The sequence below is a fragment of the Agelaius phoeniceus genome, chromosome 5 (assembly GCF_051311805.1).
Source record: "Agelaius phoeniceus isolate bAgePho1 chromosome 5, bAgePho1.hap1, whole genome shotgun sequence".
Lineage (NCBI taxonomy): Eukaryota > Metazoa > Chordata > Aves > Passeriformes > Icteridae > Agelaius > Agelaius phoeniceus.
Window position 1 is genome coordinate 39,007,679 of NC_135269.1, and position 27,938 is coordinate 39,035,616.

Genomic DNA, 27,938 nt, shown 5'->3' on the forward strand with positions numbered 1-27,938 from the left:
TTATATGCACGTGTGAATAAACCCCAAAGTATTAAGAAAATACCAAACCCATGAAGTCATAAAAATGGTAACATCTTGTTTCTTCTGGCACATTTCTAATATACAACTATGTACAGACTGCTACGGCCTTGGGGGTGGACAGGGAACACACACAAGCACTATTACTATAAAACTGTAAACAACTGCAGGATTTTGGGTGTTTTAAACCTAACCTTTCTACCCCTTATTATGGGCAGTTTAAGTTCACATAAACAGTTTAAGTTTATATTAACTGTAGTGTCAATCAGGATCAAAGCTATATGAGAGATAAAATTTTCAGTGTGCTAAAAATCACAGACCTGGGACTATCTCTCCTCAGAACAACCGACCACAGAGAGCTGCAGTTTTTACAGTTTTATAAGTCAATTAGCAAATTCACAAGCCACCTAGGTAAACACTGCTAAAAAGCAAAACAGAATTAAAGGTTTTACGTAACCACCTATTTTTGTATCAAAATTGAGTGGGAGAGCGCGACATTAGTATGTTTAACTCGCTGAATCCAAGATTAGGTTGAGGCATAGGCAAGAACTATTGCGATGTTTCTGAAGACAGCATCAATGTTTTCATTGTAACATTATCTTTAAATATTGCTGAACACATGACTTTCCCTGAGGTGTAAACATCAAATAACTTGAACAGCTTTACACATCAGCCCCAATAAACAGTTTATTACAACACTACATCTACTGTAATCAGTGGTGCTGTGTACAGACATTATATGAACAGTTTAACATGAACAAACTACTATAAAAACAAGCATTTACTTGACTTTTTTCAATTGCTTGCACATTATAATTGCCAAATGTATATAACCAGTAATAAAGTTGCAAAAGCTATAAGGTTTAAATCACACAGGTTTCCCTCAAATAAAACAGTTAAGCAACATAAAAAAGTAAAAGAGCTACTGGTTACCATGTATGCAGATTTGCTTTATTCAGATCTATTCCTGTTCATATTATCCATGAATCCTTACAGGCTCAGTTCAATCACATGAAGCAAACTGCTGGACAAGCATCTTTCCTTGAAGAATGTATCTTGTCTTGCACGCTGTTCCTCTTCCTTCAGCTGTAATGTGTCAAAATTTGTGATGTAGATTTTGCTACTCCCCAAAACACACAGAAAATTGTTGGCTTATCTATACATACATAACTTGTGCATCTACTTCACCATGATGTTAACTAACATAAAACACCCAGAAGCAGTAGCTACTCATTTGAAGTTGTTTTCTAATACAGTAATTAAAAATAAGATTAATGTTGTTGAACAACAAAGTTGAAAGAATATAAACTTCACAGTTAAAGTATTGATGATAAAGAAATAACTACTGCTTCTGTGTCTGACTGCCAAATTTATATAGAACACTTCCTAAAGTATGCATTCTGCAAGAGTAACTGAACAAGAATTTAAAGTAATTTTACCACAATTAGACTTTTACATTTTTACCTGCCCACTTACATAAGTTTTAAGATGGTTTGACATTTAAGTAATTAATTGATTATATAAAGAAGCGGATGGCTCACAGCTCAGTAACATTTAAAAGCACACAGAATCTGACACCAGTACTTCAAAAGACTAGTGGCAAGCTGGATGGGGTTCACATCTAAAAATACACACTTGCAGTTATGCACAAGAACCCACTTTTCAATTAACACAAGGTAGATTTGCAGGTTTCCTCACCTACTTGCCCTTGAAAAAACCCCAAGCCCTACTTCCTGCTCTCATCTATTTTAGCAAATCAGGGAACCACACAATTCACAGTTAATTACTGTAAGAGTTCACAAAATACTTGGGATAGTATAATTTCATACACTGGATTTCAGTTGAATTCCATTACAAAACAATTAGCTATCTTAATTTCATTAATAATTCACAATTTCAACACTCAATTTCAAAATAGTTTCAATCAAGTTCTTTCAAAAACCCAACACATTAAATTATTCATTTGAAAACCAAGGCATTTAGAGAAGCAATTTCATGAACGTGCAACAGTACACAGCTGTCAAATATTCTTCTATTAGTACAATACTTTCAAAGCTGGGAAAACTAAGTATGCAATTTTTCTTCATTTCCTCAAAATGACTGTTAACAATAACTTTTAAAAATTCCAAAGTATAACCAAGTATATCCTATACACTATAGTATGCACATAAACTAATCCCAATCAGTAAGCGAAATGTCTTCTCTTATTCAGAGATTTTGTTCCCAGGTCCTGAATGCATCAACAACTAATTTTGGGGAAGCTCCTTCCCCAGAGGCCAGTGTTTCCATGGGAGTTATGTACTTCTGAAAATAATTAGTAGCAAAGTGACAAGGTGCTACCTCCACAAGAAAAACACGTTCGGAGCTGTGAGCTAAGTTAGCACAAACAGACAGGAGAGAATCTCAGTTTTCTAGTGGAGAAAGTCAGTACTTGACAGCTGTGAGAATGCACATCAGAATTTGCTGCTCTCATCATACAATTGCTGCAGCCAGAACTATGGATCTTGGTTATGTCTATGGCAACAGTTAACAGATCCAAAGCACCCTATATATGATTTAATAATACTAGTAAGAAAGCTTCAGTTCCTGGGAATAATTTGCTATATCTGTAAAGGTACTTATGGATCTACAGGAACTCTAAAGAATGCACAATAAAGTGAATTTAGGATTAATGCTTTTTGGTATAGGGCTTTTAAGATGGTCAGCGCCACACTGAGCCTTCATTTTTAAAAACGTGACCAACTAAAATCCAAAGTAGTGTACATTTCAGTTCCAAGTATTCTGCCACTATATCTTGGCAAAACTGGAAACTCTTGTGGTTCCAAAAAGAAATAAATCTGTATGAATTATACCTGCATGCTCAGCTTTTTTCAGTATTCTACAAGCAAGTAGAATATTGAAGAAACAAAAAACTTTTTAAAAAATTTAATCTCTAATCAGTATTTCTTGGCATCTTTTCCATCTGCCTCAAGCTCATACATAAGCTATCTGTCCCAAGCACGTGTTAGATTTGTACAATTTAACACCAGACAGCAATCAGTTTCTCAGCATTTCTACCGAAATTTACCAACTCTCTCCAAATTTCAGACTTAGGTGTTGAATAGAAATTTTGTGGTTTAAAAGTTAGGGGTTTATGCCAGAACATTGCACAAATGAAATCCCAGAACTTGAGTGATCAAATATTTCTATATTTATGCAAGATGCAACTTGAACACTTTTTTACCCACAAAAACACATTCTTACAACAAAACCCCAGCAGATTTCTTATATATATATATATATATATCAAAAGCATCTTGCTATAGCAGCTCTACTTTTTCCCTTTAATTCCAATTATCCAAATATTCACATAAAAGCTTTAAACAGCCCTTAAAATTTTGAAAATTCTACAGCAATTTTAAAGCTGTATATACATACAACCCTCAAGTTTTATTATAGTAGTTTATTTTCAGAGATTGGATTTCAATCTCACATGTTCACATTTCAGTAAAATGCACAAGATACATTTGTTATTATATCCTAGACGCTCCTATGAATTACTTCATGTAATTCTCCTTTATTTTATTCTATACATGAAGAAAAAGCAATATACAAATAAAAAATCCCAGAGAAAATACCAGCTTAAAAGCCAAAAATGTCTTTTTAATTTAACCTACATTCCAGAACATCACAAAATACCCCAAATATTCTGATGCTTTAGCTGTAACATAGTGAGCAAGAAGGAATTTCAAGCTTGACTTTCTATTTGTCTTTCAGCATGTAAGCACAGATACTCATGTGGTTCTGTTCTGTTCACTATACACGTACAGACCATTTTATCAGCACTAGCATCTTCTCACATTTGTTACCTGTTACCCCCTCTTATTTTGAGTGTACTTACCTGCTGTCTTTGCTCAGTCTTAGTGTATAATTTAAGATCAACACAACAACAATTTCATGACTGTATATCAATAATTTTACATGGGGGGGGAAATCCTCCTAAACTAACTTAATTTGTCAGGTATCTTTCTTCTATTATCCCATCCCGTCTATTCATCAAAACTAACTGATGAACAGAGAGGTGCGTTCAGAAAATTCCATCTTTAGTTTAGAGGTTAAAAAGATATTAATTATTGGCAAGTATTTTTCACATTCATATATGAGGGAGAGACAAAAAGGTAGATCAAGCTGCCACATGTGTCTCCTCTTTCTTTTTTTGGTAAAAAGAAATCTTAGTTCTCAAACCACAATGAGCAAAAGTAAAAAAGTTTTTTTTTTCATTCTTTGAAGAACATTGGTTCTTCATTTTCATTACTGTACATTTTCACTACTGCATTTCATATGCATAAAAGTTTCTTAGGGAACTTTTCACACAGATCAAATTTGTCAAAACTAATGAATTCACAAATAAAGAAGCCCAGGATATGAGGAACAAAAAAATATAAGTGTGTCTACACACACCTCAGAAGTCAGTAAAATTACAGCAACATATTTATGGGAAAAAAGTAATAAAAGTTATTCATTTGAAAATAAGTAGCATAAGATATTCTATTCATTTTTTAAATCCTTGTTTCACCCTCAAGAAAATCAATTCATCACTGAACATTAATAGACAAACTCTGTATTTCTGCAAAGCACCAGAGTAATGGTTAAAACAGATTTTAAGAAGCACATAAACCAGTGGCACTGCTTGCCTCTATTCATGCTATGCTGGATTGCAAATACTGAATCAGATGCACAAAGCATCATTTCTCTGGTGAATGCTAAACACAGAGGAATAGTGCCAGCCCCACATAAAACACACAGTTTAAAAAAAAAAGAAATTAGGTAAACAATATCAATAATAGCTCAACACTGAGACCTGATATAATTCTAGACAGGTATATATACCCAGGTCTTGAACAATGTTACCACATGATTCATTTAATATTAACTAGAAGCTTATTATTAAAAATAGCCTATTAAAAGCAAGCATTTGCCAATTCATTCCAAGTTTTCTTAAAAGGCTAATTTCATACTTCACTTGATGTTTAAGTGGTTATTAGCATAGTTACAGAACCATTCGAACTTAGAGAAGCAAAGATATAATGAATACTATGTACTATGTAAGCCATCAGTATCATTTCCCCTCCTACTAACACAAAAAATTCCAACCATGTTATTTCTTTAATCACTCTAAAGCTGAAAGTAATTTCAGAGTGATCTGAGAGCAGAAGAAGCATACAAGCCTCAAACTTCAAATTATTTTGCTTACAGTGGTTTGAGAGCAGAAATATCAGAGAATAAACATGAAATATGGAGTACAAAGTCTACATACATATCAACTGTTACAATGTTGTGGTTTTGTCTTTGCAATTCAATCCAAATCCAGTTTAAATAGGAAATAATCAACCCAGTAACAAAAACATAAAATGAAAAACTTAACATTCAGCAGTTATAAAAATTCAGACAGATTAAGGTTGAGACAATGTATCAGCTAGAAATACATTATTGATTCTCAGTTTAAAAAAAAATTCTGCCTAACAAGTCAGGACTCATGCTGATGAAGTTACATTACTATTCTGTTTGTACACATTAATTCTTCTAAATATCGTTCTATTGGGTTCTCAGTTTTTTTGATTTATACAGGTTAGACACTTGTCTTAAATCCATTGTTCTATTATTTACAAAAATAGTATCTTTTATATTTATATTTGCTTTCTATGAGCAAAGGCAAGATGTTCCAAAGAAGCATTCAGTTTATAGTAATTCAGGAGAATGGGTTGTCAATGTACATAAAGTTTTATTCAAGTGAAGGCACAAAAATCTTGCAACAATTTGATTTTAAGTCATGAAGTGTACAAACAGAAGTGTAAATACCTGATATGGTACAACTAAACTTTTTAAAGTTTTGCTGTTATAAACATATTTTGTAAGTTATTCCAATTTAACCCATCTCTATAAATGTAATACAGAACAAACAGAATTTCACTGTTCACAGAAGTTTTCACAATGGACCCTTAGAATCTTTCTGAACTAGACGTGTAACATTTTGGAAAAAATGCCAGTACAGTATCACAGTCATGACTATAGGTACACAATAAAGGAGAAATATAGGTGCCATTCATAGGGTGCAGGCACAGAGGCAACTTCATGTTTTCTGGCAAAACACAGTAATATGGGGAATAACTTGTTTCAGCACTGTTGATATTTATTAAATGACTGAGTGTTAAATCAGTTTATGAATATTATTCAATGTAAAAAATGAAACAAAAAATGTATGGGAACATACATCTTAGTGAAAATGAAACATACAAACCAGGAGATAACTGTATTTCTTTTATATGTGCGTGTGTGTGTATAAATATATAAAAACAAAACTACAATAAAGCTCTTCTTCGTTAAGACAGCAACAAGACAAACTGTTTACAACTTAACTTAAAAAAATACCAAATGTTTTAATTTACATGTAGTATACTAAATTTGCCATTTAAATCAAGTTCTTAGGACCTATTTTCTTTGCACAAGGGAATCTTACCAAGTCCCCTTTTGAAAGAAAAGAGAAATCCCAGCACACAACAAAGCTGAAGGATCTTGCAAATATAAAGCCCACCTGAACTGAGACTGAAATCACAGCCTCAGTGCAAATTATACTTCAGAAATTATAAAATGCAACCTAATGCTGTTTGACATATATTCTCGGGCTAAGAGTAGGAAATCTGTACTTAGCACAGTAAATCTGTATCTATGTAAATAACATTAAATACACAAAAATCAAAGCTAGATCAGTACACTATGCCAAGGGTTAAAAAAAATTATCTTTCATTTTTCATTCCAGGCTATTAGGCATTTTTAGTATGCTTTATTCATCTCCACCAGAAGGAAAACACTCTGGAAATGTAGCCATTACTCAACTCAATGGTTACCTCTATTAGTAACAACTATTTGCAAATATCAAAAATATGCAGCTACTATAAAAGGTAAAAACCCAGTTCAACAAAAGAAATTACATTTACTGTTGTTATATCTGTAATTTTACATTCTCTTATTTTACAATTAAGAACCAGAGTTGATTTTTTACTAAATTCCAGAAATATTTCTACCAATCCATTTTCAATGGCAAAAAGTAGCACTAACAGAAATATACTGCCAACTTTATTTCAGCTGCCATGTTTCACCTTCCTATTTAAGCCTTTGATTCCCCTTCTTTAAATCTGTTATTTCTTTTTGTGTCCCCTGCTGGTATATGAACCTGAGACAACATCCCACTTAACTCTCAACATACTTAGAGCATTTACTACCATAATTTGTTCTCTCCCAGAGGAGTGGCAGTGACACAAAAAGCCTGACTGAAAAACTAACATTTAACACATACAGAACTGTATTTTCACTTAGGACTATACTACATTTTATTTGACTTTTGTAAGTTTTGCTCTGTAACATCTATAAATGAACTCCCATGAATAAAAAACACATGCAAATCTGGAAACTAAATCTGAAGTTAAATGTAAGAAATGGAAGCTGGGCAGACAGGCACGTCTACAAGCTTCAATTTCAGTGCAGATGTAGTGGAAGGTTCTTTCAAGAAGAGAAAAGGCCACTATAGAGTCACTACTAGGTAGGGTTGGTTTTTTTCAATTGTCAAATATAAGGAATCATGGGAATTAGAAATCAACCCTAAAAATGGTACATTATATAATGTCAACATTTCTATGTATTTTAAAGCAGTGCATTGAAAAAAATCATTGTTTAGCGTGCTACTCTAGCTGTCTAGACATTTGATGCATACAAGACTTCAGATACATGAAATAAAAGAGCATGTTAGTTTGTGAACAACCAGGAAAGAATCAATTCTAGTGTTACATATTTGTTTACTAGTCTTCAGAAAATGACTTTACTACCAGAAGGGGGACAGACTAAAAAATCAGGGTGGTGGGCAGCAACTGATAATAAATTTTACTGAAGGTTAATACCTGGATTTAGCTAGAAGGCAGAAGATACTGACAGGTCACATTTCATAACATAAAGAACAAAATCTGGTTATATTTCCTGAATTTGACTAAAACTCACCAGGAAAAAAATAAAACAAAGGCAACACAAAACAAAACAACAAAACCCACAAAATCACCACCAGCACCTGTGCAAGGACAACTGTATGGACACTGAAATAATCCACACACAATCTATGAAGGGCTAAGTGCTACAGTCTTTACAGAAATATAATTTAAAATACAAAATTAGTATTTTTAAATACAATTAAGAAATAAAACTGTAAAACTCATATAATCTTTCAAGATTACAAAGAGAACAGTCTGACTTATTGCCTTTTCAAGGAGTGGTTCAATCACATTTCATAAAAACTGGGAACACTATTATCAGCCAAAATAAGAGAAATGGCATGCAGAATGTAGAAGATAATTGCACAAATACCTGCTCCCTCCCAAAATGAGTTAATTACCTGTTATTACTTACCTATGTTCATGTCAGGTGCTGCAAGAAGAAAGTGATTCAGTACATACTGAAGGATCATTTAAATACAGACATGAATGGTCTAAATAATCTCCAATCTAGAGTGGTTATTTTAGTAAGTCGGTCAAGTTGAAGAAGACAAAGGAAATGCTCACCTTCTTTAACGGTGACGATATTCTCTCTCTCTGTCCCGCTCTCTGTCACGATCTCTGTCACGATCGCGGTGCCTCTCCCTCTCCCGGCTCCTTTCCCGGTAATAGTCATCGTGACGGTCTCTACTACGTGATTTGTGCCGCCTACTTTTTTCTCGTGACCTACTGTGGTCCCTCTCTCTGGATCGCTCACGTCTTCTAAAAGAAATTACTTCATTAATTTTTTTTCTTCAAAATATTTGCCATCCCCATGCCGGTTTTGTAGTCTGCTTACGAGTATGAATTTGATCAAAAATAGGTATAAGGGTAAGATCTGTTCATTGTGATGCAGGTATGTTTTTGTATGGAACATTAAAGATGCCTGGTACAAACAGTGGTGGCTAAGAACTCAGTTACAGGTAGTAAGGGGCTCCCACTTTCTAATGTAGCAAGGAAAAGTCAAAGTACATACTCAGAATGGACAATGACTGAAATCAGCTGGGGGAAATGCACCACATATCAAATGATCACTACAACATGGCTACTAATCTGCATATGGAAAATATGGGCCAAAACCAATAAATAAAGCTAAGAGTTAAATTGAAGCTAGTCAGATCAATTTTGAAAAGAGGGTTAATTAAAAGGCAGCTTTCCTAGGTTCAGGAAAGCCTTATTTGGTTCCTTCACATATTTCCTGTGCAACTCAGCAAATCACTGACTTCTTACAAGCCTTAGTTTCTTCTCTGTAAACTAGTCCTGCACCACACCTTCTCTTTTTTAAGTAAGAGCAGATGGAAGAGGAAAGTTTTACCTGGATCCAGAACCATAAGACTTGGACTCAATTCCATGAAGGCAGTCCTGAAGAGAGCTAATAAGTACTTTGCAGCGATCATCTGCAGATACTTTGGACTGTTTGATTAAGGAAATCGCAGTTACCAAGGTCTCTATAGCACTTCCATAGTCCCCTGAAAATGATGTAAGATCAAGATCAGAAAATTATGCAAATTAAAACACAGATTTTCATCTGTAAGAGTATTACCATTTTGAGTATCTTCTCTTAAACAGCCATCTAGACAATTTACTCTAACACCAAATATTAAAATACTGTCCTGATCAGTACTCAGAAGGTTTTCTTAGAAACTAACTGAAGCACAGCACAAAATCAGTCATAAGTTGTATCTAAATTCAGCGTTCTATCAGGAAAACGTGGCTTCAGACCTTTCACATTCCTAATTTTTAAAAAATCCTATAAATTCTTTTCAGTTGGGTAGAATAACAAACACATTAATTGAGTTTTACTAACCAGCACTGGCATCTGATACAGCTCTTGAAATGGCACTGCTTGAGATTGCCCTATTTCTATTCATGATTTCTTCAAATTCTGCTTCACTTAGAGGTGTCCTCGCAGCATCCATTTCTCTGCAAGCAATAAAACTAGTATTTTTAAAATGTTAAGGAGAACTTCAGAAGCTATCATTGCAATTTCAACAATCCAAGTTTGCAATTTTAAGCAGTGACAAACAGAAAAGAAAGCAGGATCTGGGTTTGGTTTTGGTTAAGGACCATCGTTACAATACAAAATCCTGAAAGCTTAAAAAAAACCCCAAAAATATCCCAACAAACCAACCAAACAAAAAACCCCAAAAAAACAATTAAGACATTGCTGTATAAATAGACTTTTTTTTTGTTCATCCCATCTATTTCAAACATTCGGCAGCACTTAATATTGTGCTTGACAAATATTTACAATTTTCGTAAAATCCTTGAAGGTACATAAATAGATATTCCCAACTGAATGGATGTGGAAATACATGTACATAGGCAATGCAGCTTTGAGCAAAATTAGAGAAAATTTTCATAACAGTACTGGAATCAGAACTATATGATCCTGTTTCCCAGATCTTAACTAAGACCAGAATGCTGTAACTTTTGAAAAACAAATATAGTTATCATCTTTAAAACACTCAATTTTCTGAATGATAGGTCAGCATTTTACAGCAATTTTTTTTTCTTAAATTTCTGGTCAAGTTTAAGGTACTCCAATTTAATCTCCCTACTAGTCACAGTAAGGAGGAAGCAATAAAGCAGAATCCTTGTACTCATTACACTTCAATTATCAGCTACCTATACAGGGTTTGCAAAGTAACAGAAGTAAACCTAAATTTTCCCAAAAGTTTTGCAGTGTCCTATTAGCCAGTCTCTGTGTCACATAGAAAATTTGGAGAAATGTGTTAAGAGATAAATGCTGAGACTGTCAAACTGGCCCACTGCTTGATATTTCTAGAACAGTGTTAGTTCTTCTGGTAGAAAGAAAATGCAGAATAATAAGCAATGCTATCCTCTTAATTGCAAGAAGTGGAACAAGATCCTATAGCCAGTTTAGCATAAGAGGAAATGTCTAAAAATTCATACCTCCCTGAGTTTTGAGTATTATTTTTCGTGTGCCTCCCATAGAATGGAATATGTAATTTTTCTCTTATGGACATGTTATTTCCAGTGAAACGCCTATGATATATAATTAATGACAATTTAAATAGTTATGGATGATAGCTTCAACATTATTAATGAAAATACTGGACAGTAAGTTATACTGTCCTATTCCCACTCCTTCCCTCCCCAGACATTCTATAAACTGCAGACAACCTTGATTTAGTCCATCAAAAAACACCCAACACCTTATAGTCTTATATTTTAGGCAATTAAGCCAAATGCTTGGATTTCTATAGGGTTTTTTTGTATGAACATCACATGTACACAAATGCTTGGGCGTTTTAAACTTTGCAGTAAAAAAAGAATCAAAGCACAGTATCTTTGCAGGAAACATTTTAAGCCAGAAAAGCATGTCTCATGCTAGCAGTAAAATTATTACTGAAAAATTCAAATCTAACTATGTAAAATCGTCTCCGAATTTATGCCAAAATTTTTGACAAATACAAATATGGTGAAAATCAAGAAACAGCAGCAAGACAGATGCTTGAAATCACAGATGAAAAAGATGTTTCAAACAAGATGTGAAAAACTTGACAAGTCAAGTCAGGGACTTAAGAACTCTGTCACAGATAGGATTAACCACAGGAAAAGCCACTGCTACAAACACAGCAAGATTGCACCGAATGAGCAGAAACATCTTGATAGGAAAGGAAGGTAAAAGTCTTGCAGTAAATTCACACCTGGCTTTTAAGACACACACTAAATTTTAATTAAATCCTGAAGAAAAAAGGGACAAGCAACACTGCTGAAAGATGAAAATGGTATGACCTCAACATATGCACATATTCAAAAAGGAAAACTTGAGAGCATTCTTAAAAGGCAGCCTGCAAAGCACCATGATACAGGTAAAAGTCAGAATTTCAAGTTAAGACAGAAGCACAACCAGAAGCTGCTGCATAAGAAATTATATATAAGTTTACATGTAAAACACATGGAATGATGACACTGCCAAATACAGCGAAGACAAACAGTTCAGAGCTGAAAAGGGAAGTGAGATTACTGGTGTTGCACCTCAGGATTTTCCTCCTGCTCCAAATATGTTTCTCAGATTTAATCCCTTGGAGAAGTTAAAAGGGGCAAACTACAAGATCGCTGGGATGCTTTCTGGCCCTACTTCTAATTGTTCCTAACATTTGCATTAAAAGGAAAAAAAAAATCAAATGCTTCCAACAAGAGGAGTAAAATCTGCTACCCAAACACATTAGACAAAAAGAACTCACCTTCCAGGTGGCCCATAGTCACCTCTGTCATATGGTGGAGGTCGGCCATATGGGTCTGTCGGAGGTGGGCCACGGCTGTCTGAAGTGGGTATGCCACTATTGGCAGGTGGGGGGAAGAAAGCTGGATTCACATGTGGTGCTGGTGGTGGAGCACCTGGCGGTGGCCCAGGGAGATGTGGAGGAGGAGCAAGAGTCAGGGGTGGCCCAAGAGGGCCAGGTGGACGAGGGGGAAATGGACCCGGAGGTGGAGGTGGACCCTGCTGAGGTGGTGGTGGACCTGGTGGTGGCCCATAGCCTGGAACTGGTGGTGGAGGGCCTGGAGGAAGTGGCCCAAGTGGAGGCTGACCAAAAGGCTGTCCTGGAAACAGAACTGGTGGTGGTGGACGATCACCACGATTAGGAGGTCCAGCTAATGGAGGTGGGAGGACCTGACCAGGTGGTGGAGGGCCTGGTGGGCCTGGTGGGCCAGGAGGACCTAAGGGTGGACGTGGGGGAGTTTGTCCAGCTAAAATAAAAACAAACAAAAAACAACAAACAAATAAAATTGAGTGAATAAATACAAAGAAATAAAATTCTTCAGGCTTTTTTTTTTTCCCCAGAAAACAATGACAAAAAAGAAACCAACCCTCCCTCCCTGAACACTGTGCAACATGTCCAAGACATGCATGTTCCTGTTTTGGGTCCAGTAGCTTAGAAAAATTTTAACTTATCTGTAGCTATTGAAACTACAGACATCCAGAGATATCTAAAAAGAACAACATTATCTTGTACACCAACAACTCCCCTCCTCAAATCACTTAATCACCTGCTGTTGTTTCCAAAACCCTCAAGAAGATTACAAAAGCTAGAAAACATTACATCTTACTGCAGCTAGTCATTCATGTGGGGCTTCAGATAAAATACATATTAAAAATATGGGAGAAGCTGCATTGGAGAAAGTAATGTAATTGCAGTACCCAAACATTCCTTTAGATTCTCAACTGTTTTTTCAATTTGACTATGTCCCTTGGACTGTTGGCAGACAATCTATTACTGAATGACATTTACTAAAAAATATGTCAGCTGAAAAAAGAACTTCACGGCAGTGCAAACCTAACTGTTTAACGTATTTCTTCTGTATCAGATACCTAACTAAACATGAAGACCTCCTTTTCTGGTGTTTCAAGTGCCTACTAACTGACCACTCAGTGGGCATGAATCAAAGCTGAATTTCTGATCACATGCAAACTTGTACTACAATAAGGAAATCAGTTACTTTACACTCCTCAACACAGGCAATTCTGAGCACATACAGCAAATCACAAAATCTCAACTACCATACACTGAAGTCAAATCTACTTGCTAATGTATATTGACATTGTATAAATAATGTATCTAAAAAAGCTCTTGCCTTGCTACCAAATTTGCTAGGTCCAACTTCCTGTTGAATATCAACAAATGAACAGTCAAGTCCTACAATCTAGCTGTGAACACTGATTATGGCTCATTACTGAATTGCCTTGATCTTAATCATTTCCCAAGTAAGTATGCCATATTGAAACACATGTAAGACTGGAACTCCATATATGCATAATTGTACCTGGGAAAGGTGGTGGTGGCCCTCCTGGCCCTGCCGGTCCAGGGAATCTGTCTCCACCTGGAATGGCACCTGGAAAACGGCCCCGACCTCTGTTACTAGGTGGAAATGCTGCTCGTGAGCTTCCTCCCGGGGGACCAGCTTTACCTTCCCCAGACATCTGGCCAGACTGTGTGGCTGCAATGGCAAAGCACATACATTACATGTCATTACATAGATCAAAATAGGTTGAAGTATTTCAACTCTTGACCCAAAGTTTTATGCAGCGCTAAAGCGTGACCTTGTGAGCACCAATTTGCTTCCCGTATGCAAACCCGATGCATTTGGGAAGGAAAACATTCTTTGCTAAAATACTAAGCCTCATACTAAAGGAAGAGGATTGGAGAGACTGCCAGTCCTTCCTTCAATGAAGCCCAACACCACACTGAGAAACACAAGACATGGTGCTAAAGTACAGCATGGAACCACTCTTCCCCATTGTATCATAAATACAGACCATCCACACATCAGAATTTAGTCCAGTTTGTCTACAAATGTTCAATTTCTAAATGCTCTTGAGCTTTTTTTTTTAAATTATGTCCACAGGAAATTGAGAAAACATCCACAGCTGTTAAGACAAGAGTTGCACGAAGCTGCAACCCTCTGTCAGAATGCAGCAGCTCTTCAGTGTATGAAGTGATTTCTTTAAACAAAGATAGAAGTTCATTCACCCAGACTCTAAGTATTTTATGGCTATTTTAAACTGTGTAGAAATTACAAGATGCTGGGCTAAAAACCTGCCATTCTACTTTTTCTGCTTTTCCAAGAGAGCACTTAAGAAAGGCTTACTTTTCCTTGACTGCATTTCAAATTGACTCAGAAACTGTTTATTACACGGAGTTACAACAGGATTCTGGCCATGTAATTCTCTTTTAGGCAACAAATCCATCAGCTTTTTGGAGGATGCTTCCGATCCCACACCCACAAGGGCAAACCTGAAAGGAAAGAAAAATAGTTACACCACAATTTGTTCATTTTCTGACATCCTGACATCTCATGAAAAAGATTACACACAGTAAGCAAAGGAATACTTGACAACTAGACACCAACAATGTCTCACAGGTCTTAGTCCAGCTTTCAGAACAGATAAAATAATTTATTCTAGGACATAAAAGAAGGAAACAAAACAGCAAGTACAGGATGCATCAAAATTTATCCCAACAAAGGCAGCTTTTTTGGCAGAGAATCAAGAGACTACATAATGAATTCATATGATGAAGTTATTAAGCATACACTCATACACTGTGCTCATTGCTGCCAAAGAGACAGAAAGGCACAGTCAAGCAGTGAAATTTAGGTTGCCAGTGAAAAATGGGCTCAAGTACTTACTTTAAATAGCTAATAGAAAATAAAGATGTAAAGAAAGATTGAATAATGAAGGCTGGGAGAACAGCATTTACACTGAAGAAAAACAAACATTACTACCACACCAAAAAAACCATCTAGAAATAGTCTTATATGAAGATCACCAATGAGCTTCAACTCACAAACTAATGAGATACACAGTACTATCACAAAAATTTATACCTGAAACTTAAGTCATTAGTATGAAATTATATGCCAAATCATTTCTGGATCAATAAGCTAAGATGAGCAGTTCAAAGACTGACAATTATGAAAATTGAGAACTCCTTCCTCTCCCAAACTTCAGTCCACATATAGAAAAAAACAAGTTCTTACCCTTTAGACTGGCCATTAGCACGATTTTCAAAAAATTTTATCTCCAAAATGTCATTTACCCCCAGTGAATGAACTGCTTCAGTTAAGTCTTCATCTGTTGTCCACTGAAAAATATTTTTAATATTCAACTATGAGAGCTTATCTAAAACACCAGGCAAAGGGCAACTAAATTTTCCATGGATTTTTGAGTGTGCATGCGTGTGTGTATGTGTGTGTAATTGATCCAGAGGAATATTTTATTCAGGTTGTCAATATATTCTGACTCTTGGAGTAGTCATTTTCATTTTACAATTCAACAATTAGTTCAGCTAATTCACGCACATTTTGCTGATTCCATTCATGTACTTCAAAATGGGACAACTTAAGTCAACAGTCAGGTCCTTTACTTACCTGTTAGCTCCTGAAGTACTGTAATAACTAATGAAAAAAACACCCACAGTAAGAAATTATCAGATACGAAAAAAAATTAATTTTTTTAAATTTATCTTTTAAAATAGAATTTTGCATATGTGGGCCCTGAAGAACTTGATTTCATGTAACCAGATAAAAGCTCAACTTAATTCAGCACTGACCAGCTCTTGCACTGTTTGCTTTACGCAATTGATTTTAAAATACTTTCATTCTAATGAAAGTAATTTTCCTAAGGGCACCTTCAGTTCAGTGAGTTATCATAAACCTGTTCTTCTGGGACAGAGAAATAAGCCTCAAGACAAATACCTGAAAACAGTTATGCTGAAAGAGTCACTGCCGATGGAAACGGCCCTGGAAAAATGTGAAAAGTAATTTCAAGAAAATCCCAGAGCAACCTCCTTTTAAACTAAAACCTTCAGCAAGAGTTTAGGAAAAATTTGGCCTGTTTAGTAACCTTGAAGCGTTTACAGGCATGAAGTATTTAACAGTTTAAACTTGTTCTCTTCTTTCATTTGGTTCTCTGAAAACCTTAAGAACACAGTAGCACAAATATCCTTTAATAACACTTAAAATGTGACAGAAACTCTCAAGTTTATATTTACTGAAGACTTTCATGATATTTAAGACATCACGACAGCTCCAGACAGGCTCTCTGAGTTTCAGGTAAAAGGAAAAATGATCCCACAACCACAAATGAAAATGGAAGAAAATCAAACCAACAACAAAAACAACTGGGTTGTGATACACATAATATTTCAAATAAAACATTTTAAAGCAAAAAATTTTACAAGTAGTTACGTCCATAATTAAAATTCCTGTCTACAACTAAACAGCAGTAAGATACTTACCCAAGTGAGATTTCCAATGTACAAGGCAATTCTCTTTCCAGTATACGTATAGACAACATTTGGTGCAGCTCCTTTACCTACATCATCCCCAACAGATGGCGGAAGAGAATCCATGTAATCACGATCCTCTGGAGCATCTCCATTATTTGCAGATGGAGAAATTACATCATCATATAAATCAATCTGATCATGCCCACCATATTCAGCCTCCTAAAATAAAAAAGACATCTTGATTATAATTAGTATTACTCTTAAAACTTATTGAAGCTGAAGTTGTGATAATTGCCATGTTCCACAGACACAGTAAGTCTGATCAACCACCTACACAACATCCCTGTTGAAAATCTAAGCACCAGTTTCCTCCACATCAAAACATATAAAATTCTTACGACACTCACTACATTCTAAACTTATGTGGAAAAAAATACTTCTGGCCACTGTTTTCCATGCCAATACTTTTGCCCTTGTAATATAAGCAGAAATCAAAAAATCTACAAACCCTACTCCCAGAATTGTATACATTAGAATGCAGAAGTTTCATGCTTTAATCCCAGATTGCAACTAAGTACCACACAATTGCTTACTCACTTCTCCCTCCCCAAACACTCCATGGGACAGATGAGAAAAATCAGAAAAAAAAAAAACTTGTGGGATAAGAAAAGTTTCAAAACTGAAATAAAATAAACTGCCTGTGTCTGAGCAGTGATCAGCCTCGTCCACCCAACTCCCACCAGTTTATGTACTGGGCATGGTGCTCTTCCACCTGATGCTTTCCTATAATACAGCAGGACCCATCAATAAACTAGGTATATTGCATCTCATTTTGTGGTAGTTTATTATATAATGGGGTCCCTCAGCACGTGTTATCTCCTCGTCTAGTGACATTCTGACATCTTTGTCTTTTAGACAGTCCACGATGATTTCCAAGATTCTTGGGCAACTGGGATATCCTATTTGAGCTCATTATATGGTCACTGCAACCCATTTATTTCATGTAGCACCAGCTACACGATGCGAAGACCACCCCCCTTTGAACATCCAGCCCAGCCCTGGCAGTCACTGGGGAGCTGGAGGAGCTGTGCTTCAGCACCAATCCCTTCCAAAGCAGCTCCTTGATTGGACTCCAGTATCTCTTTCAGCAGGAGTATAGGAGGCCTCAGATACTCAGTCTCCCCAGTTCCATATCAGAGGGCTGGAGATGGCTGGAGTCTCTCCTGGTGCTTTCTGTCAGACACTGCAGGTAGGGTCATTTGCCCTGGCTGCAGTATAGAGCACTTTTTTACATCTTGCCCTGCCCAGACTGGCCTGGGGGCTGCTGCATGAACTATGTCCCACTTAATTTGTTCAAAAGCTTTTTGTTGCTCAGGGCCTCATTTGAAATCATTCTTCTTCCAGGTCATTTGATAGAGAGGGCTTACAGTTAGACTGCAATCTGGAATATGTGCATTCTCCAAAAACCCACAACACCTAAGAAAGCTTGTGTTTGTTTCTTACTAGTTGGTGGAGACATTGCTGATGTTTTGTTGATGACATCCATTGGCATCTGACAACATCCATCTTGCCATTTTATTCCTAGAAACTCAATATCCCATGCAGGTCCCTTGACCTTGCTATGTTTTATGGTAAAAACAGCTTTTGGAATAATTTGGACATTTTTCTTCCCTTTCTTAAAAACTTCTGCTCTGTATGGGCCCACATGATGATATTATCAATGCATTGCAGGTGTTCCAAAGCTTCACCCTGTTCTGATGCAGTCTGGATCAGTCCATAGAATTGGCAGCGCTGTGTTTCCACCCCTGGGGCACTGGATTCTAGGTCTACTGGACATTCCTTTAAGTGGAAGTAAATTGTGGCCTGTCAAAGCTATTGAGACACATTAGCAATGTCAGCTGTGGCAAACCACTTGGCAGCTTTTGACTGCAGCTCGTATCAGAGTTCCAGCATGCCCAGTACAGCAGCACTCAGCCACAGTGTGACTTCATTCAGGCCACCATAGTTCACTGTGGTTCTCCATTATCCAGGCCATATGGTCCTGCTGATCACTGCTTGATTCTCCAGTTGATAAATCAGCTTGTGAATGGGAATCACGGAGTCTCGGTTGGTGCAATGCTGCTGCTGGTGCAACGCCATGGTAGCGACCAGCACCTGTTCTCTGACCTTCAGCAAGCCCAACAGAAGTGTCCTCTGAGGGAACAGGCAAGGCAGGCAGCTGCTTAACTTCCTCCACCTCCAAAGCAGTGGTACTGAACATCCACCTTTTGGGTCCTTGAAATACCCTCTCCTAAGGCACTCTGTGCCAGGGAACCAGAACCTTCGGGCCAGACACAGACAGTGCTTCTGCCACATGTTCCCGGTCCGGCTCACTTCAGCCTCCAGTTTAGTCAGCTGTTGGGTTCCCCTCTCTCTCCAGAAACAGAAATAGGTTCTGCCCCTGCAGAGCTGGATGGCACTGGGGTACCCTGTGCACTCCATACACTCCTGCAAACACAGCTTATGAAAATGGCATGCTCGGACAAGCTGCCACAAGGATCACAGGCACTGGAATTCTTCTGGGTCTGTGGGTGACTGCACACTGTCTGGGTCATAACAAAGGTACTGGATACCTCTGTGGTGGCCCTGGGTGACAGGGAGCATCTTCCTTGAAGGGATGTCTTTCCTTCACACTCCACAGGAGTCACCTCCTGAAGGCTGAGGCCCTTTGCCAATCACCTTGTCAATGCTCCCTTCCTTAGAAGGTGATCCCAGCTGCTTGATTTCCCTACCCTGATTCCAAGCTACAAGCCCTCTTCCCCAGCATCCCAGCAGCCAGCTGATCACCTGCTCACCTGGGTGATGGCTGAAATCTCTTTGCATATCCCACAGCTCTCTCAGGGATAGGGATTGAGTGGTTCCCTCTTGTTCCATCTTCCTCCTGCTCTTGTGATGGCCCTGCTTTGCTCTCCTTTGTTAAACAAACTCTCTTGTGTCCATTTCTCCTGGTGAGAAGGGGTGACTGATACCAGCAGGGTTGGTGCTCTGGGTCAGCTGCATCACCCATTGCAAGGGTCTGAGCACCTGCAGCACCTGCCACAAAGGCCTGAGTAGCCACAGTGCCTGTCACACGGTTTGAGTAGCTGCAAAGAGTTGTCTAACCCTAACCAAGACCTGGCATACAATCATGATTCCTGGCAATAGAGCCACGTTTCAACATCCCAAGGATATTCAAAAATTTCAAGAGCTACTGTCATTAGTCTGGCAGAGAAGGGGAATATGTAGGATCATGACTCCTCCACAGGTTAAGTCTCAGAAGATGAAAGGTAAAAGGTGTAATCATTAATAGTTTACAATAGATCACTCACAAAGTACAAAGATGACAGCAGAGCTGAGTACAAGTAACAGATTACTTTCACAACCAGCAATTCTGTAGTATCATATGCTAGTGTTCACAAGATCATCAAATGCCTTGGGTTAGAAGAAACCTTAAAAACCATCTAGTTACAAGTCCCCTGCTGTGGGCAGGAATATCTTCCACTAGACCAGACTGCTCATGTTAAAACACAACACAACAACATCAGACCAGTTCCCACAGGTGAAAAACAACACAACAGGAAGCACACGCTGGAAGTAAGGAGTTAAAACGATGGAGCTCTGAGAACAAGCAGAACAACTGCTTGAGAGCTGAGAGCATAAACTCAACATTGTGTCCAACGACTATTAAACTAATTAACAAATGCTTAAAGCAATTTTGTTCTAGCATGTTCTGGTCAGATTTGTTGTTTTCTCAACCTGTCAAGCCCCATGATGGGTGATCAAAAAAGGGCTATTGTGCTTTAACTCCAGCTGGTAACTAAGTGCCACACAGGCATTTGCTCACTCCACCCCCCAAACTCTGTGGAACAGGGAAGAGAATCTGTGAAAAGGTAAAACCCATGGGTTGAGACAGGAACAGTTTAATAACTGAAATAAAGTAAAATATAAAAAGAATAATGGCAATGATGAAAAAGAAGACAACAAAAAGGGATGAAATAATGCACAAGCCAGTAAAGTGATGCATAACCACTGATGCTCACCACATGCTGACCAATGCCCAGTCCATCCACAAGCAGCAATTGCCCCTCCGAGCCAACTTCCCTCAGCTCCCTGTACTCTCATACCTTCCTGCAGAACAGAAACTGCCTCCGCCAGGTTTTGGTATCAGAGATATTTCAGCACCCATTATGAATTTGTATCCAGAAACTCACAGAAGCATCCTAGACAGAATAGTTCAAGGTACCATATATGGCAGCTAGAGATAACCAAACTGGACTCCACAAAACACAGGCCACAAAGGTGGAAATGCTTGCTGTAAATCCAAGATATCCACAACCATGATCAGAAGATCCACCGTCTTAAAAATATAAAAATATTATCAACTACTGCTCATACAGGGAAAGTGTAACTAAAACAAATAATATAATTGAAAAAACCCCCAAGAGGTAAACTGAATTTTGGCATTGTCAATCAAGTGCATTTAACCCTCAGTAAACTGCATCGTCCCAATAAACTTCAATAGAAAAATCTCTCTAAAGGTAAGCTTATCACAATTAAATTAAGGGTTTCATATTTCACCTAGTCTATCCAGTTCTCAGTTTGATTCCTCCTACCATCATAGCTAATGAAATCAGGTACACAGAACTGCCTGAGACAGGCCCAAACATGACATCTTACAGCTAGACTAAGGCTGATGTCACAGGGCAATTAAGGAAATCCTCTGCTAAATGTACAGTAACTCTAGTCATCTATGTATATGAATGATTACTTCAAGGAAGTAGAATTTAGTCTTGGTAGACAGATGCAAAAACACAATTACCAAACTTATAGCAGATGTATGTACACTAACCTACCTCTCTGAGGTCAACATTGCCACAACATCAGAGTGGGCAGCAGTCCACAGCTCTGCTGCAACAAGAAAGTCCTTTGAAACAGATCATTTGTATCACACAGGCTTTCAGGTCTCCATCAGTGGAGAGAGAAAATTATTAAGACAGCAGAGTCTGCATGTAATTGAGAGGGGGCAGGGCAGGCCCAATAACACCAGTGTCTTAATTTAAATAAATAAGGACACAAGAGAAAACCTGATGTTGTTCACTAGACTTTCTTCTCGCATCATGCTGGTTTTGCATCCAGCATGGAATTCATTCACTTACCAATCTATCAGCAAGGTGTGTGCTTTGATGATTAAGAATGACCTGAACCAGCAACTCCAAGTGTAAACAGAAGAGAGCTGTCCTGGTGGATGTTGCACAAGATGCAATAACCCTTTCTCTTTCATACCTGTTCTGTGGAAACTTACCTAAACACACCCTTCCTTCCCAGATGCAGAAGAGGGGAAAAAAGGACAGGAAGTGTTACTTCCTTAGTCTCAGCTATTTAAACAAATACTCTGCCTGTATCAGGAACCAGTTTTCACCTCTTCCAACTTTCTTAGTTACAAGAAGAACATCAAGCATGAAGAGAAATTATTTCTTCTCAATTACTGTAACTCACAATCTTGCAGATAAACATGCTAAGAAACAAAGTGAGCACTGCTGTTCTGGCCCCCTCTAAAACTAAATCAGACAGCAATGCAATTTCCAAAGTCTATGTTTTAACTAGACCACAGTCTGAAATACTTCATCATAAAATCAGGACTGAAATTCCACATTCTGTGCTAATAGGTGGCATTGGGTGAAACATTCCCATATGAAAGACATGAACACAATGAACTTCACTGTCCAGAAGGGACAAACTTAACATGTTATTTCTTATTTGGAACTTAGTGGTCATGCTCCTCTGAGCTGCAGAGAACCACTTACTTCCTTTACAAGTGCTGTTTTGGAAATGGCTTTTGTTGTTATGTAAAATTTCTTTAAGCTGTCCATACATCTGTTAGACTTGCCTTTTCTGCAGAACTTTGTCCAATTTAAGCATTAAACACTAACTGACACCTCAAAAAACACATTTAAAAAATCAGCGAGGTAAATAAAGTTTCATTAAAAATATTTACTGTTGCTTCTGGGAAAAAAAAACAAAAACAAAAACAAAACAAACAACTAAACTATCCAGCTTTCCCCTTACTGTTTTTTTCACTCAAGTTACCATATTTGTGGTCAAAAACTCTAAACACATGTTAGTATCCTCACTTTAAAAAAATAAATTTGTAGGTCCTGAAGAATAACAAGTTAAACACATAAAAATCTTTCTGGTCTTGATTAACTGTCTGAACATAGAAACTGGAACATTAACAAAAAAGGAGGTCTTTGATACTTCTAAGATAGCAAACTGCCTATGGCAGAAGTGGACAAGTTTGTTAGACCATAGGATTCACATTTCCTCTACAGGCCCAAATGCTCTTGGCCTGACAAACGGCACAGCACTAAAATTTAAGCAACCTGATCCCTTGTAAGTAAAAATTACAGAGTAATTACAGAGTTACAAAGAATAACTAAACAGTCACAAGTAGTCAAAAATACAAACTAAACATACGTAGTATCACTGTTCACATTAAAGCGAAGAGGTGCCAGATAAGAAGGTCTGAAGTTTTTCTGCAGTTTGATATTTACCAATATACAGAAGTTACATCTTCCCAGGGCCCCTTTCAGCAGAACTGACAAAATGCCATCATACATTGTGGACATATTTTATAACACATGCAGATCTGCCAGCTTATGTCTTTTCCTGACCAGGACAGCCCTACTGAGCAGAAAGTTATTATACCACAAGGTGTCCATCCCCTTTCATGATAAGACACCTGTCTTTCTGATATAAAGGCTGTTCTTAGTAACTGGCTTTAACTGGCCACTAAATGCTAGCTTTTATTAATCATCACACACAAAAAAATTCCTTTGTGTTACAGATCTGAAGACGGTAACTAACACATTCCTAAGACACTGTAGTTTTCAGATAATTACCCTCTTAACTGCTATTCCATCTAAATCAGTTTTATTATCCAGTTACAAAATACAAAGTCTTTCATCCCTAATTTGTTAGCATTTAAATATCAAAATAGAACACTACAGGCATGTTTAGACATATCCACAATGCAACTATCCAAGTTTACTCACTAAGAGTTAAACAAAGTAAGCACCTTGTCCACAGCATTAAAATATTATATGCTTAAATTCTTTTGCATCCTCTTTCTGATCAGAAAGATTTTTACATGCGTACGACAAAAGTTTTTACTGTTTAACTACATACATGGAAAGGATAAAGACATGTGGAAAAAAACCCTCCAAGCATGAAAATGCAAAGCTGATCAGAGCATCAGGGAACTTGATAACACATGGTCAAATTTTCATAAAAAAGCAACCCAGTTGGTTGGCCAAACTGGCAGGAAGCCTCAGGTCAGACCCAAACTGGCCTCCTACACAAGCTCCTTATTATCTCTGCACCACACAGCAGTATTGTAGGGTTTTATGTATAAAACCACACCCCAATATTTCCTAAAGCATCCCAAACTTACTGAGGGTCTTCTGCCCTTGAGAGAATGCCATCTCCAGCTACTGACGTGCAGGTGACAGTTCTAACAAGCATCACAGATCTCCCTCTCCTGAAGAGCAAGATGTGCAACATGTAGGGAGATGCTTAAGGTAAAATAGTCCATGCAATACCTATTTCTAACAGGGCACAAGCAATGCATGCATTTATGAGGCTGTCACCTCAAAATGAGATTTTAAATATATAGATAAGACTGCTGGATAGGGAAGTCAGCTCAGAAGAAAAAAATGAAAAATTACTCAACCAAGTTCTCCAAGAAAAAGAGAAAAAAAAGAAACCACAATTTAAACAAAAATGTAATTGGTCAGAGCCAAATTGACTAAAGCTGTTAGCCCAAGGACAAAAAATAATATTTTGATGAAGTAAGTTAATAAATGAGTAAGAGGCAACAATGACAATGAGCTTCAGCTGGAATAGGAAAGATGCATTTTCACTCAAAATATCCAATATCAAGTTAGTCAGCTCATTGCAACCAATACTAAATACAACCCAAGACAGTTTACAGCTGTCATGCATCTTAGCCAGCCTGTAAGCCCATGGCTCTGTGGTCTTTATTTCACCTTTATAACCTATGGTTCATTTAGCACTAATCAAGCAGAACCTTATCTTCCACCTGCTTGGAAAAAAGGCATTTAAAAAATCCCAGAATAGCCTCAAGGAAGAGTACCTTGAGGTGTAGAACAAGACAAAACAAACAAGGGAAGTTTATCCAGTCACAAGTCCTAAATGAAGGGTTAACTCCAGATGCAAACACAAGTCTTGTCCCAGCTTGGGTATAAATACAGTTATGTACTGCTTACATAAGAACAGCAAGCTCCACAGTACCTGTTTCAGTCCCTGTTACCGCCAAAACCAGTGGAAAGGGTTTCTGTACTCCAATTTTAAAAATATTATTATATTATTGTCGCATTACTGTAGAGCAACAAAATCAAAAAACAAATTCATTTAACAGATAAAGACAGTTTATTTTACAAATATGGTGTTTGTAAAATGCTCTCTACATAACCAAATTAATAATGCAAATTACTTTCTCCCTAAAACATATTTTTATTTGTCATCTTCACACATCCACAGAATTATGTTCCATCTTATCAATTTAAGCTCTCAGCTTCAAACCAGGAACAGCACTTCATGAATAAAAGTTTCTATGCACCTTTTCTCAATTATGTCAGAATTAAGAGGCAGTAACTAATACAACTCGCCTTCTTTTATATATGACAGAAGGAAATAGGAGAGTGCAGAGGCATCAATCTGCTACAGTAAAACTTTTATATTGTCTCAACACTTGCTCAGTTCAACAATATTACTTTAAACAGAAAGTCACAGAAATGAAATTTTGAAAAGAACAAACAGCAATTTTTGGGGGTGTGTGACACAGATAAAAACACAGAAAACCCCCTAAAACAAACAAACAAACCAACTCCTCAATCCAAGCTGATGGAAAAAGGGCACTAGCCTCTTCTCACCTTTCTGCCCTATATTTTGCAAGATTTATGAACTGGAACAACAGACTGCAGAAATGCAAACCGAAGAGGGAATCAACTGGGGTGAATACAGTGAAAAAAGCAAAAGGTTTTCCTGCCTGCTGGATTAAGCTAAACTAAATTATAACAAGACTCTCTTCATTCATACCACCATGGTTATAGAGAATATCAATAGTAATGATGACCTGAGACCTGAGTAGACCAGGACCGTGTGAGTGAAACAGATCATCCCCATCACTTTTGTTCAGCACTATCTCTTTACACTATATTTACAGCACATAACTATTATACTCTGAGGGCTTCTGCACACACGAAATTACACAAACAATACCAGATTCAAGTGAGGGTTTTTCCCCTGAAAAATCTGCTTTGTTATCGGTTTTATCTAGAATCGACTAAACCAAATTCAAGTTATCACAGAATCTCAAAAAACGTACTCTTCTGCTGAATGATGTCTGTCCTAGAGTTCATTCCTGTTTAAATTCATACAGTGGGTCTTCAACTCTAAGGGAGAAACCTTCACATGCAGACAAGCTAAGCGCAAATCAGCGCTTTTCATCATCTCCTTTTAGTATGGCATTCTTTCATAGTATACCTTTATGAGATTATTAATACTTAGAATTACTGTATTAATCGATATCTGAAGAAATAGTCTTCTGAGAAAGCTATAAGTTGCTAAGAAAGTTACTGCTACCTGTGAATTCCAAAGCCATTACTTATTTCCCAGTTCTCCGTAGGGCATACGGCTGGGCCCCGTAAGTGCGTGAAAGTGCAGTTCTTCCCGGTTATTTATGCTCTGGGGCAGGAACAAAGCAATCTGGGGCAACTCAACCTGGAGAAGTGCAGCACTGGCTAACAGGGCAAATGGCATGCAAAACTGATACAAACACCGCGTTTCGGTAGGAAAAGTTGGCACACGGCTATTTGGTAAAGATGAGGGGCAAAAAAAAGAGAAAAAACCAGAAAAGTAGAAAAACTAGAAAACTACTTATAATTCAGAGAAGTTGTTTTTTTCATCTATATTTCCTCAGCAAAATATGAACTTGTCCTGTAAAAAAGGCTTGCGCCACTTTTTAAAATGGACGATAATGACAAGCAAGAAAAACAAACGAACAAAAAAGAAAATATAAGAAGCTGGATAGTTTCTCCAGCGATGCAGAATAAAGCTGCACGAGTTCCGCCTCCCCCGCAAAGCGCGGCCGAGAAGCAGCCGCCGCTCGGCGGCTTTTTGATTCATCTGCGAACAATGGCAGCGCTTCCCCTCGGCCGCCGGCGGGAAGGGGCCGCTCTCCCCGCCGCATCCGGGAGGGTCCCGTCCGCCGAGCCGGCACGGGAGAGCCCTCTGGAGCGGCCCCTGAGAAGGGAAGGCCGAGAGGGAGGAAGGCTGGTAAGAACCGAAAAAGCGAGGGAAGGACGGAAGGAAGGAAGGCGCTCGGCCCCCCGCCGGCAGCGGCCGCCTCTCAGCGCCAGGCGCGCTCTCCACCCAGCCGGGCCCGCCGCCGGCACCCGCGGCCCGGGCGTGAGGCCGCGCCCGCCCCGGCCCCGCGCAGCCCCGCGCTCGGCGGCGGCGGGAGCGCCCGAACAATGGCGGCGGCGCGGCCGCCGCGCTGAGGGCCCTGCAGGCGGCGCGGCTACGAAGGCGAGCGAGGGCGGGGAGCGCGGCGGAGAGGCCGCGCCCGCCGGCCGCGCGTACCTGGTTGAACTCCTCGCCCACATCGGCGTAGATGTCGATGTGGTCCACGCCGTCCGCCATGATCCCACCCGGGGCCGCCGCCAGCCGCGCCCGGCTCCCGAGCCGCCGCCGGGAGGGGGAGGGAGCGGGGAGGCGGAGCGTGGCGTCACTTCCGCGGCGGCGCAGCGGGGCTTCCGCCGGCGGCGGGCAGCGGGCCGCTCCTCCCGCCCCGCCCGCCCCGGGCGCGCCCCGCCCGCCGGGGCCGCCTGACGCCTCGGCCCGGTCCCGCTCTATGCCGTGCCCTGCCGTGCCGTGCCCTGCCGTGCTGGGCGGTGCCGTCCGTGTCGGCGCTGCGGGGCACGGGCTCGTGTGCCGCACACAGTCACAGCGCGCTGGGTGCTCCGCAGCTAAGGACCGAAATTGCCGGCTGAAACATGAGCACCGTGCT

The 27,938-nt window shown here is 38.7% G+C and overlaps 1 protein-coding gene across 5 annotated transcripts; it reads right to left on the reverse strand.

Moving 5' to 3' along the window:
• Positions 1-687: 687 nt before the first annotated feature.
• CPSF6 (cleavage and polyadenylation specific factor 6) lies at positions 688-27,662 on the reverse strand. 5 transcript variants are annotated; one of them, XM_054632440.2, is made up of 11 exons: positions 27,512-27,662; positions 16,841-17,050; positions 15,582-15,685; positions 14,691-14,836; positions 13,866-14,039; positions 12,287-12,791; positions 10,989-11,081; positions 9,880-9,995; positions 9,388-9,541; positions 8,601-8,792; positions 688-1,104 (listed from the first exon to the last, which is right to left on the reverse strand). In XM_054632440.2, the coding sequence occupies exons 1-10, from the start codon at positions 27,569-27,571 to the stop codon at positions 8,606-8,608; spliced, it is 1,749 nt and encodes a 582-aa protein (XP_054488415.1). In that variant the 5' UTR covers positions 27,572-27,662; the 3' UTR covers positions 688-1,104; positions 8,601-8,605. The 5 variants fall into 5 exon arrangements, with proteins under 5 accessions (XP_054488415.1, XP_054488413.1, XP_077034952.1 ...); XM_054632438.2 differs by having other exon boundaries at positions 8,601-8,795; XM_077178837.1 differs by having other exon boundaries at positions 688-8,466; positions 8,601-8,795.
• Positions 27,663-27,938: the final 276 nt, after the last annotated feature.

Excerpts from the sequence above, each read along its gene's own strand:
- CPSF6 (XM_054632438.2), bottom strand. The coding sequence starts at position 27,571 with ATGGCGGACGGCGTGGACCACATCGACATCTACGCCGATGTGGGCGAG. Across the intron at positions 17,051-27,511 it reads TGGGCGAGGAGTTCAACCAG|GAGGCTGAATATGGTGGGCA; the intron begins GTACGCGCGGCC and ends TTTTTATTTTAG. Across the intron at positions 11,082-12,286 it reads GACTATGGGCCACCTGGAAG|GCGTTTCACTGGAAATAACA; the intron begins GTGAGTTCTTTT and ends TATATATCATAG.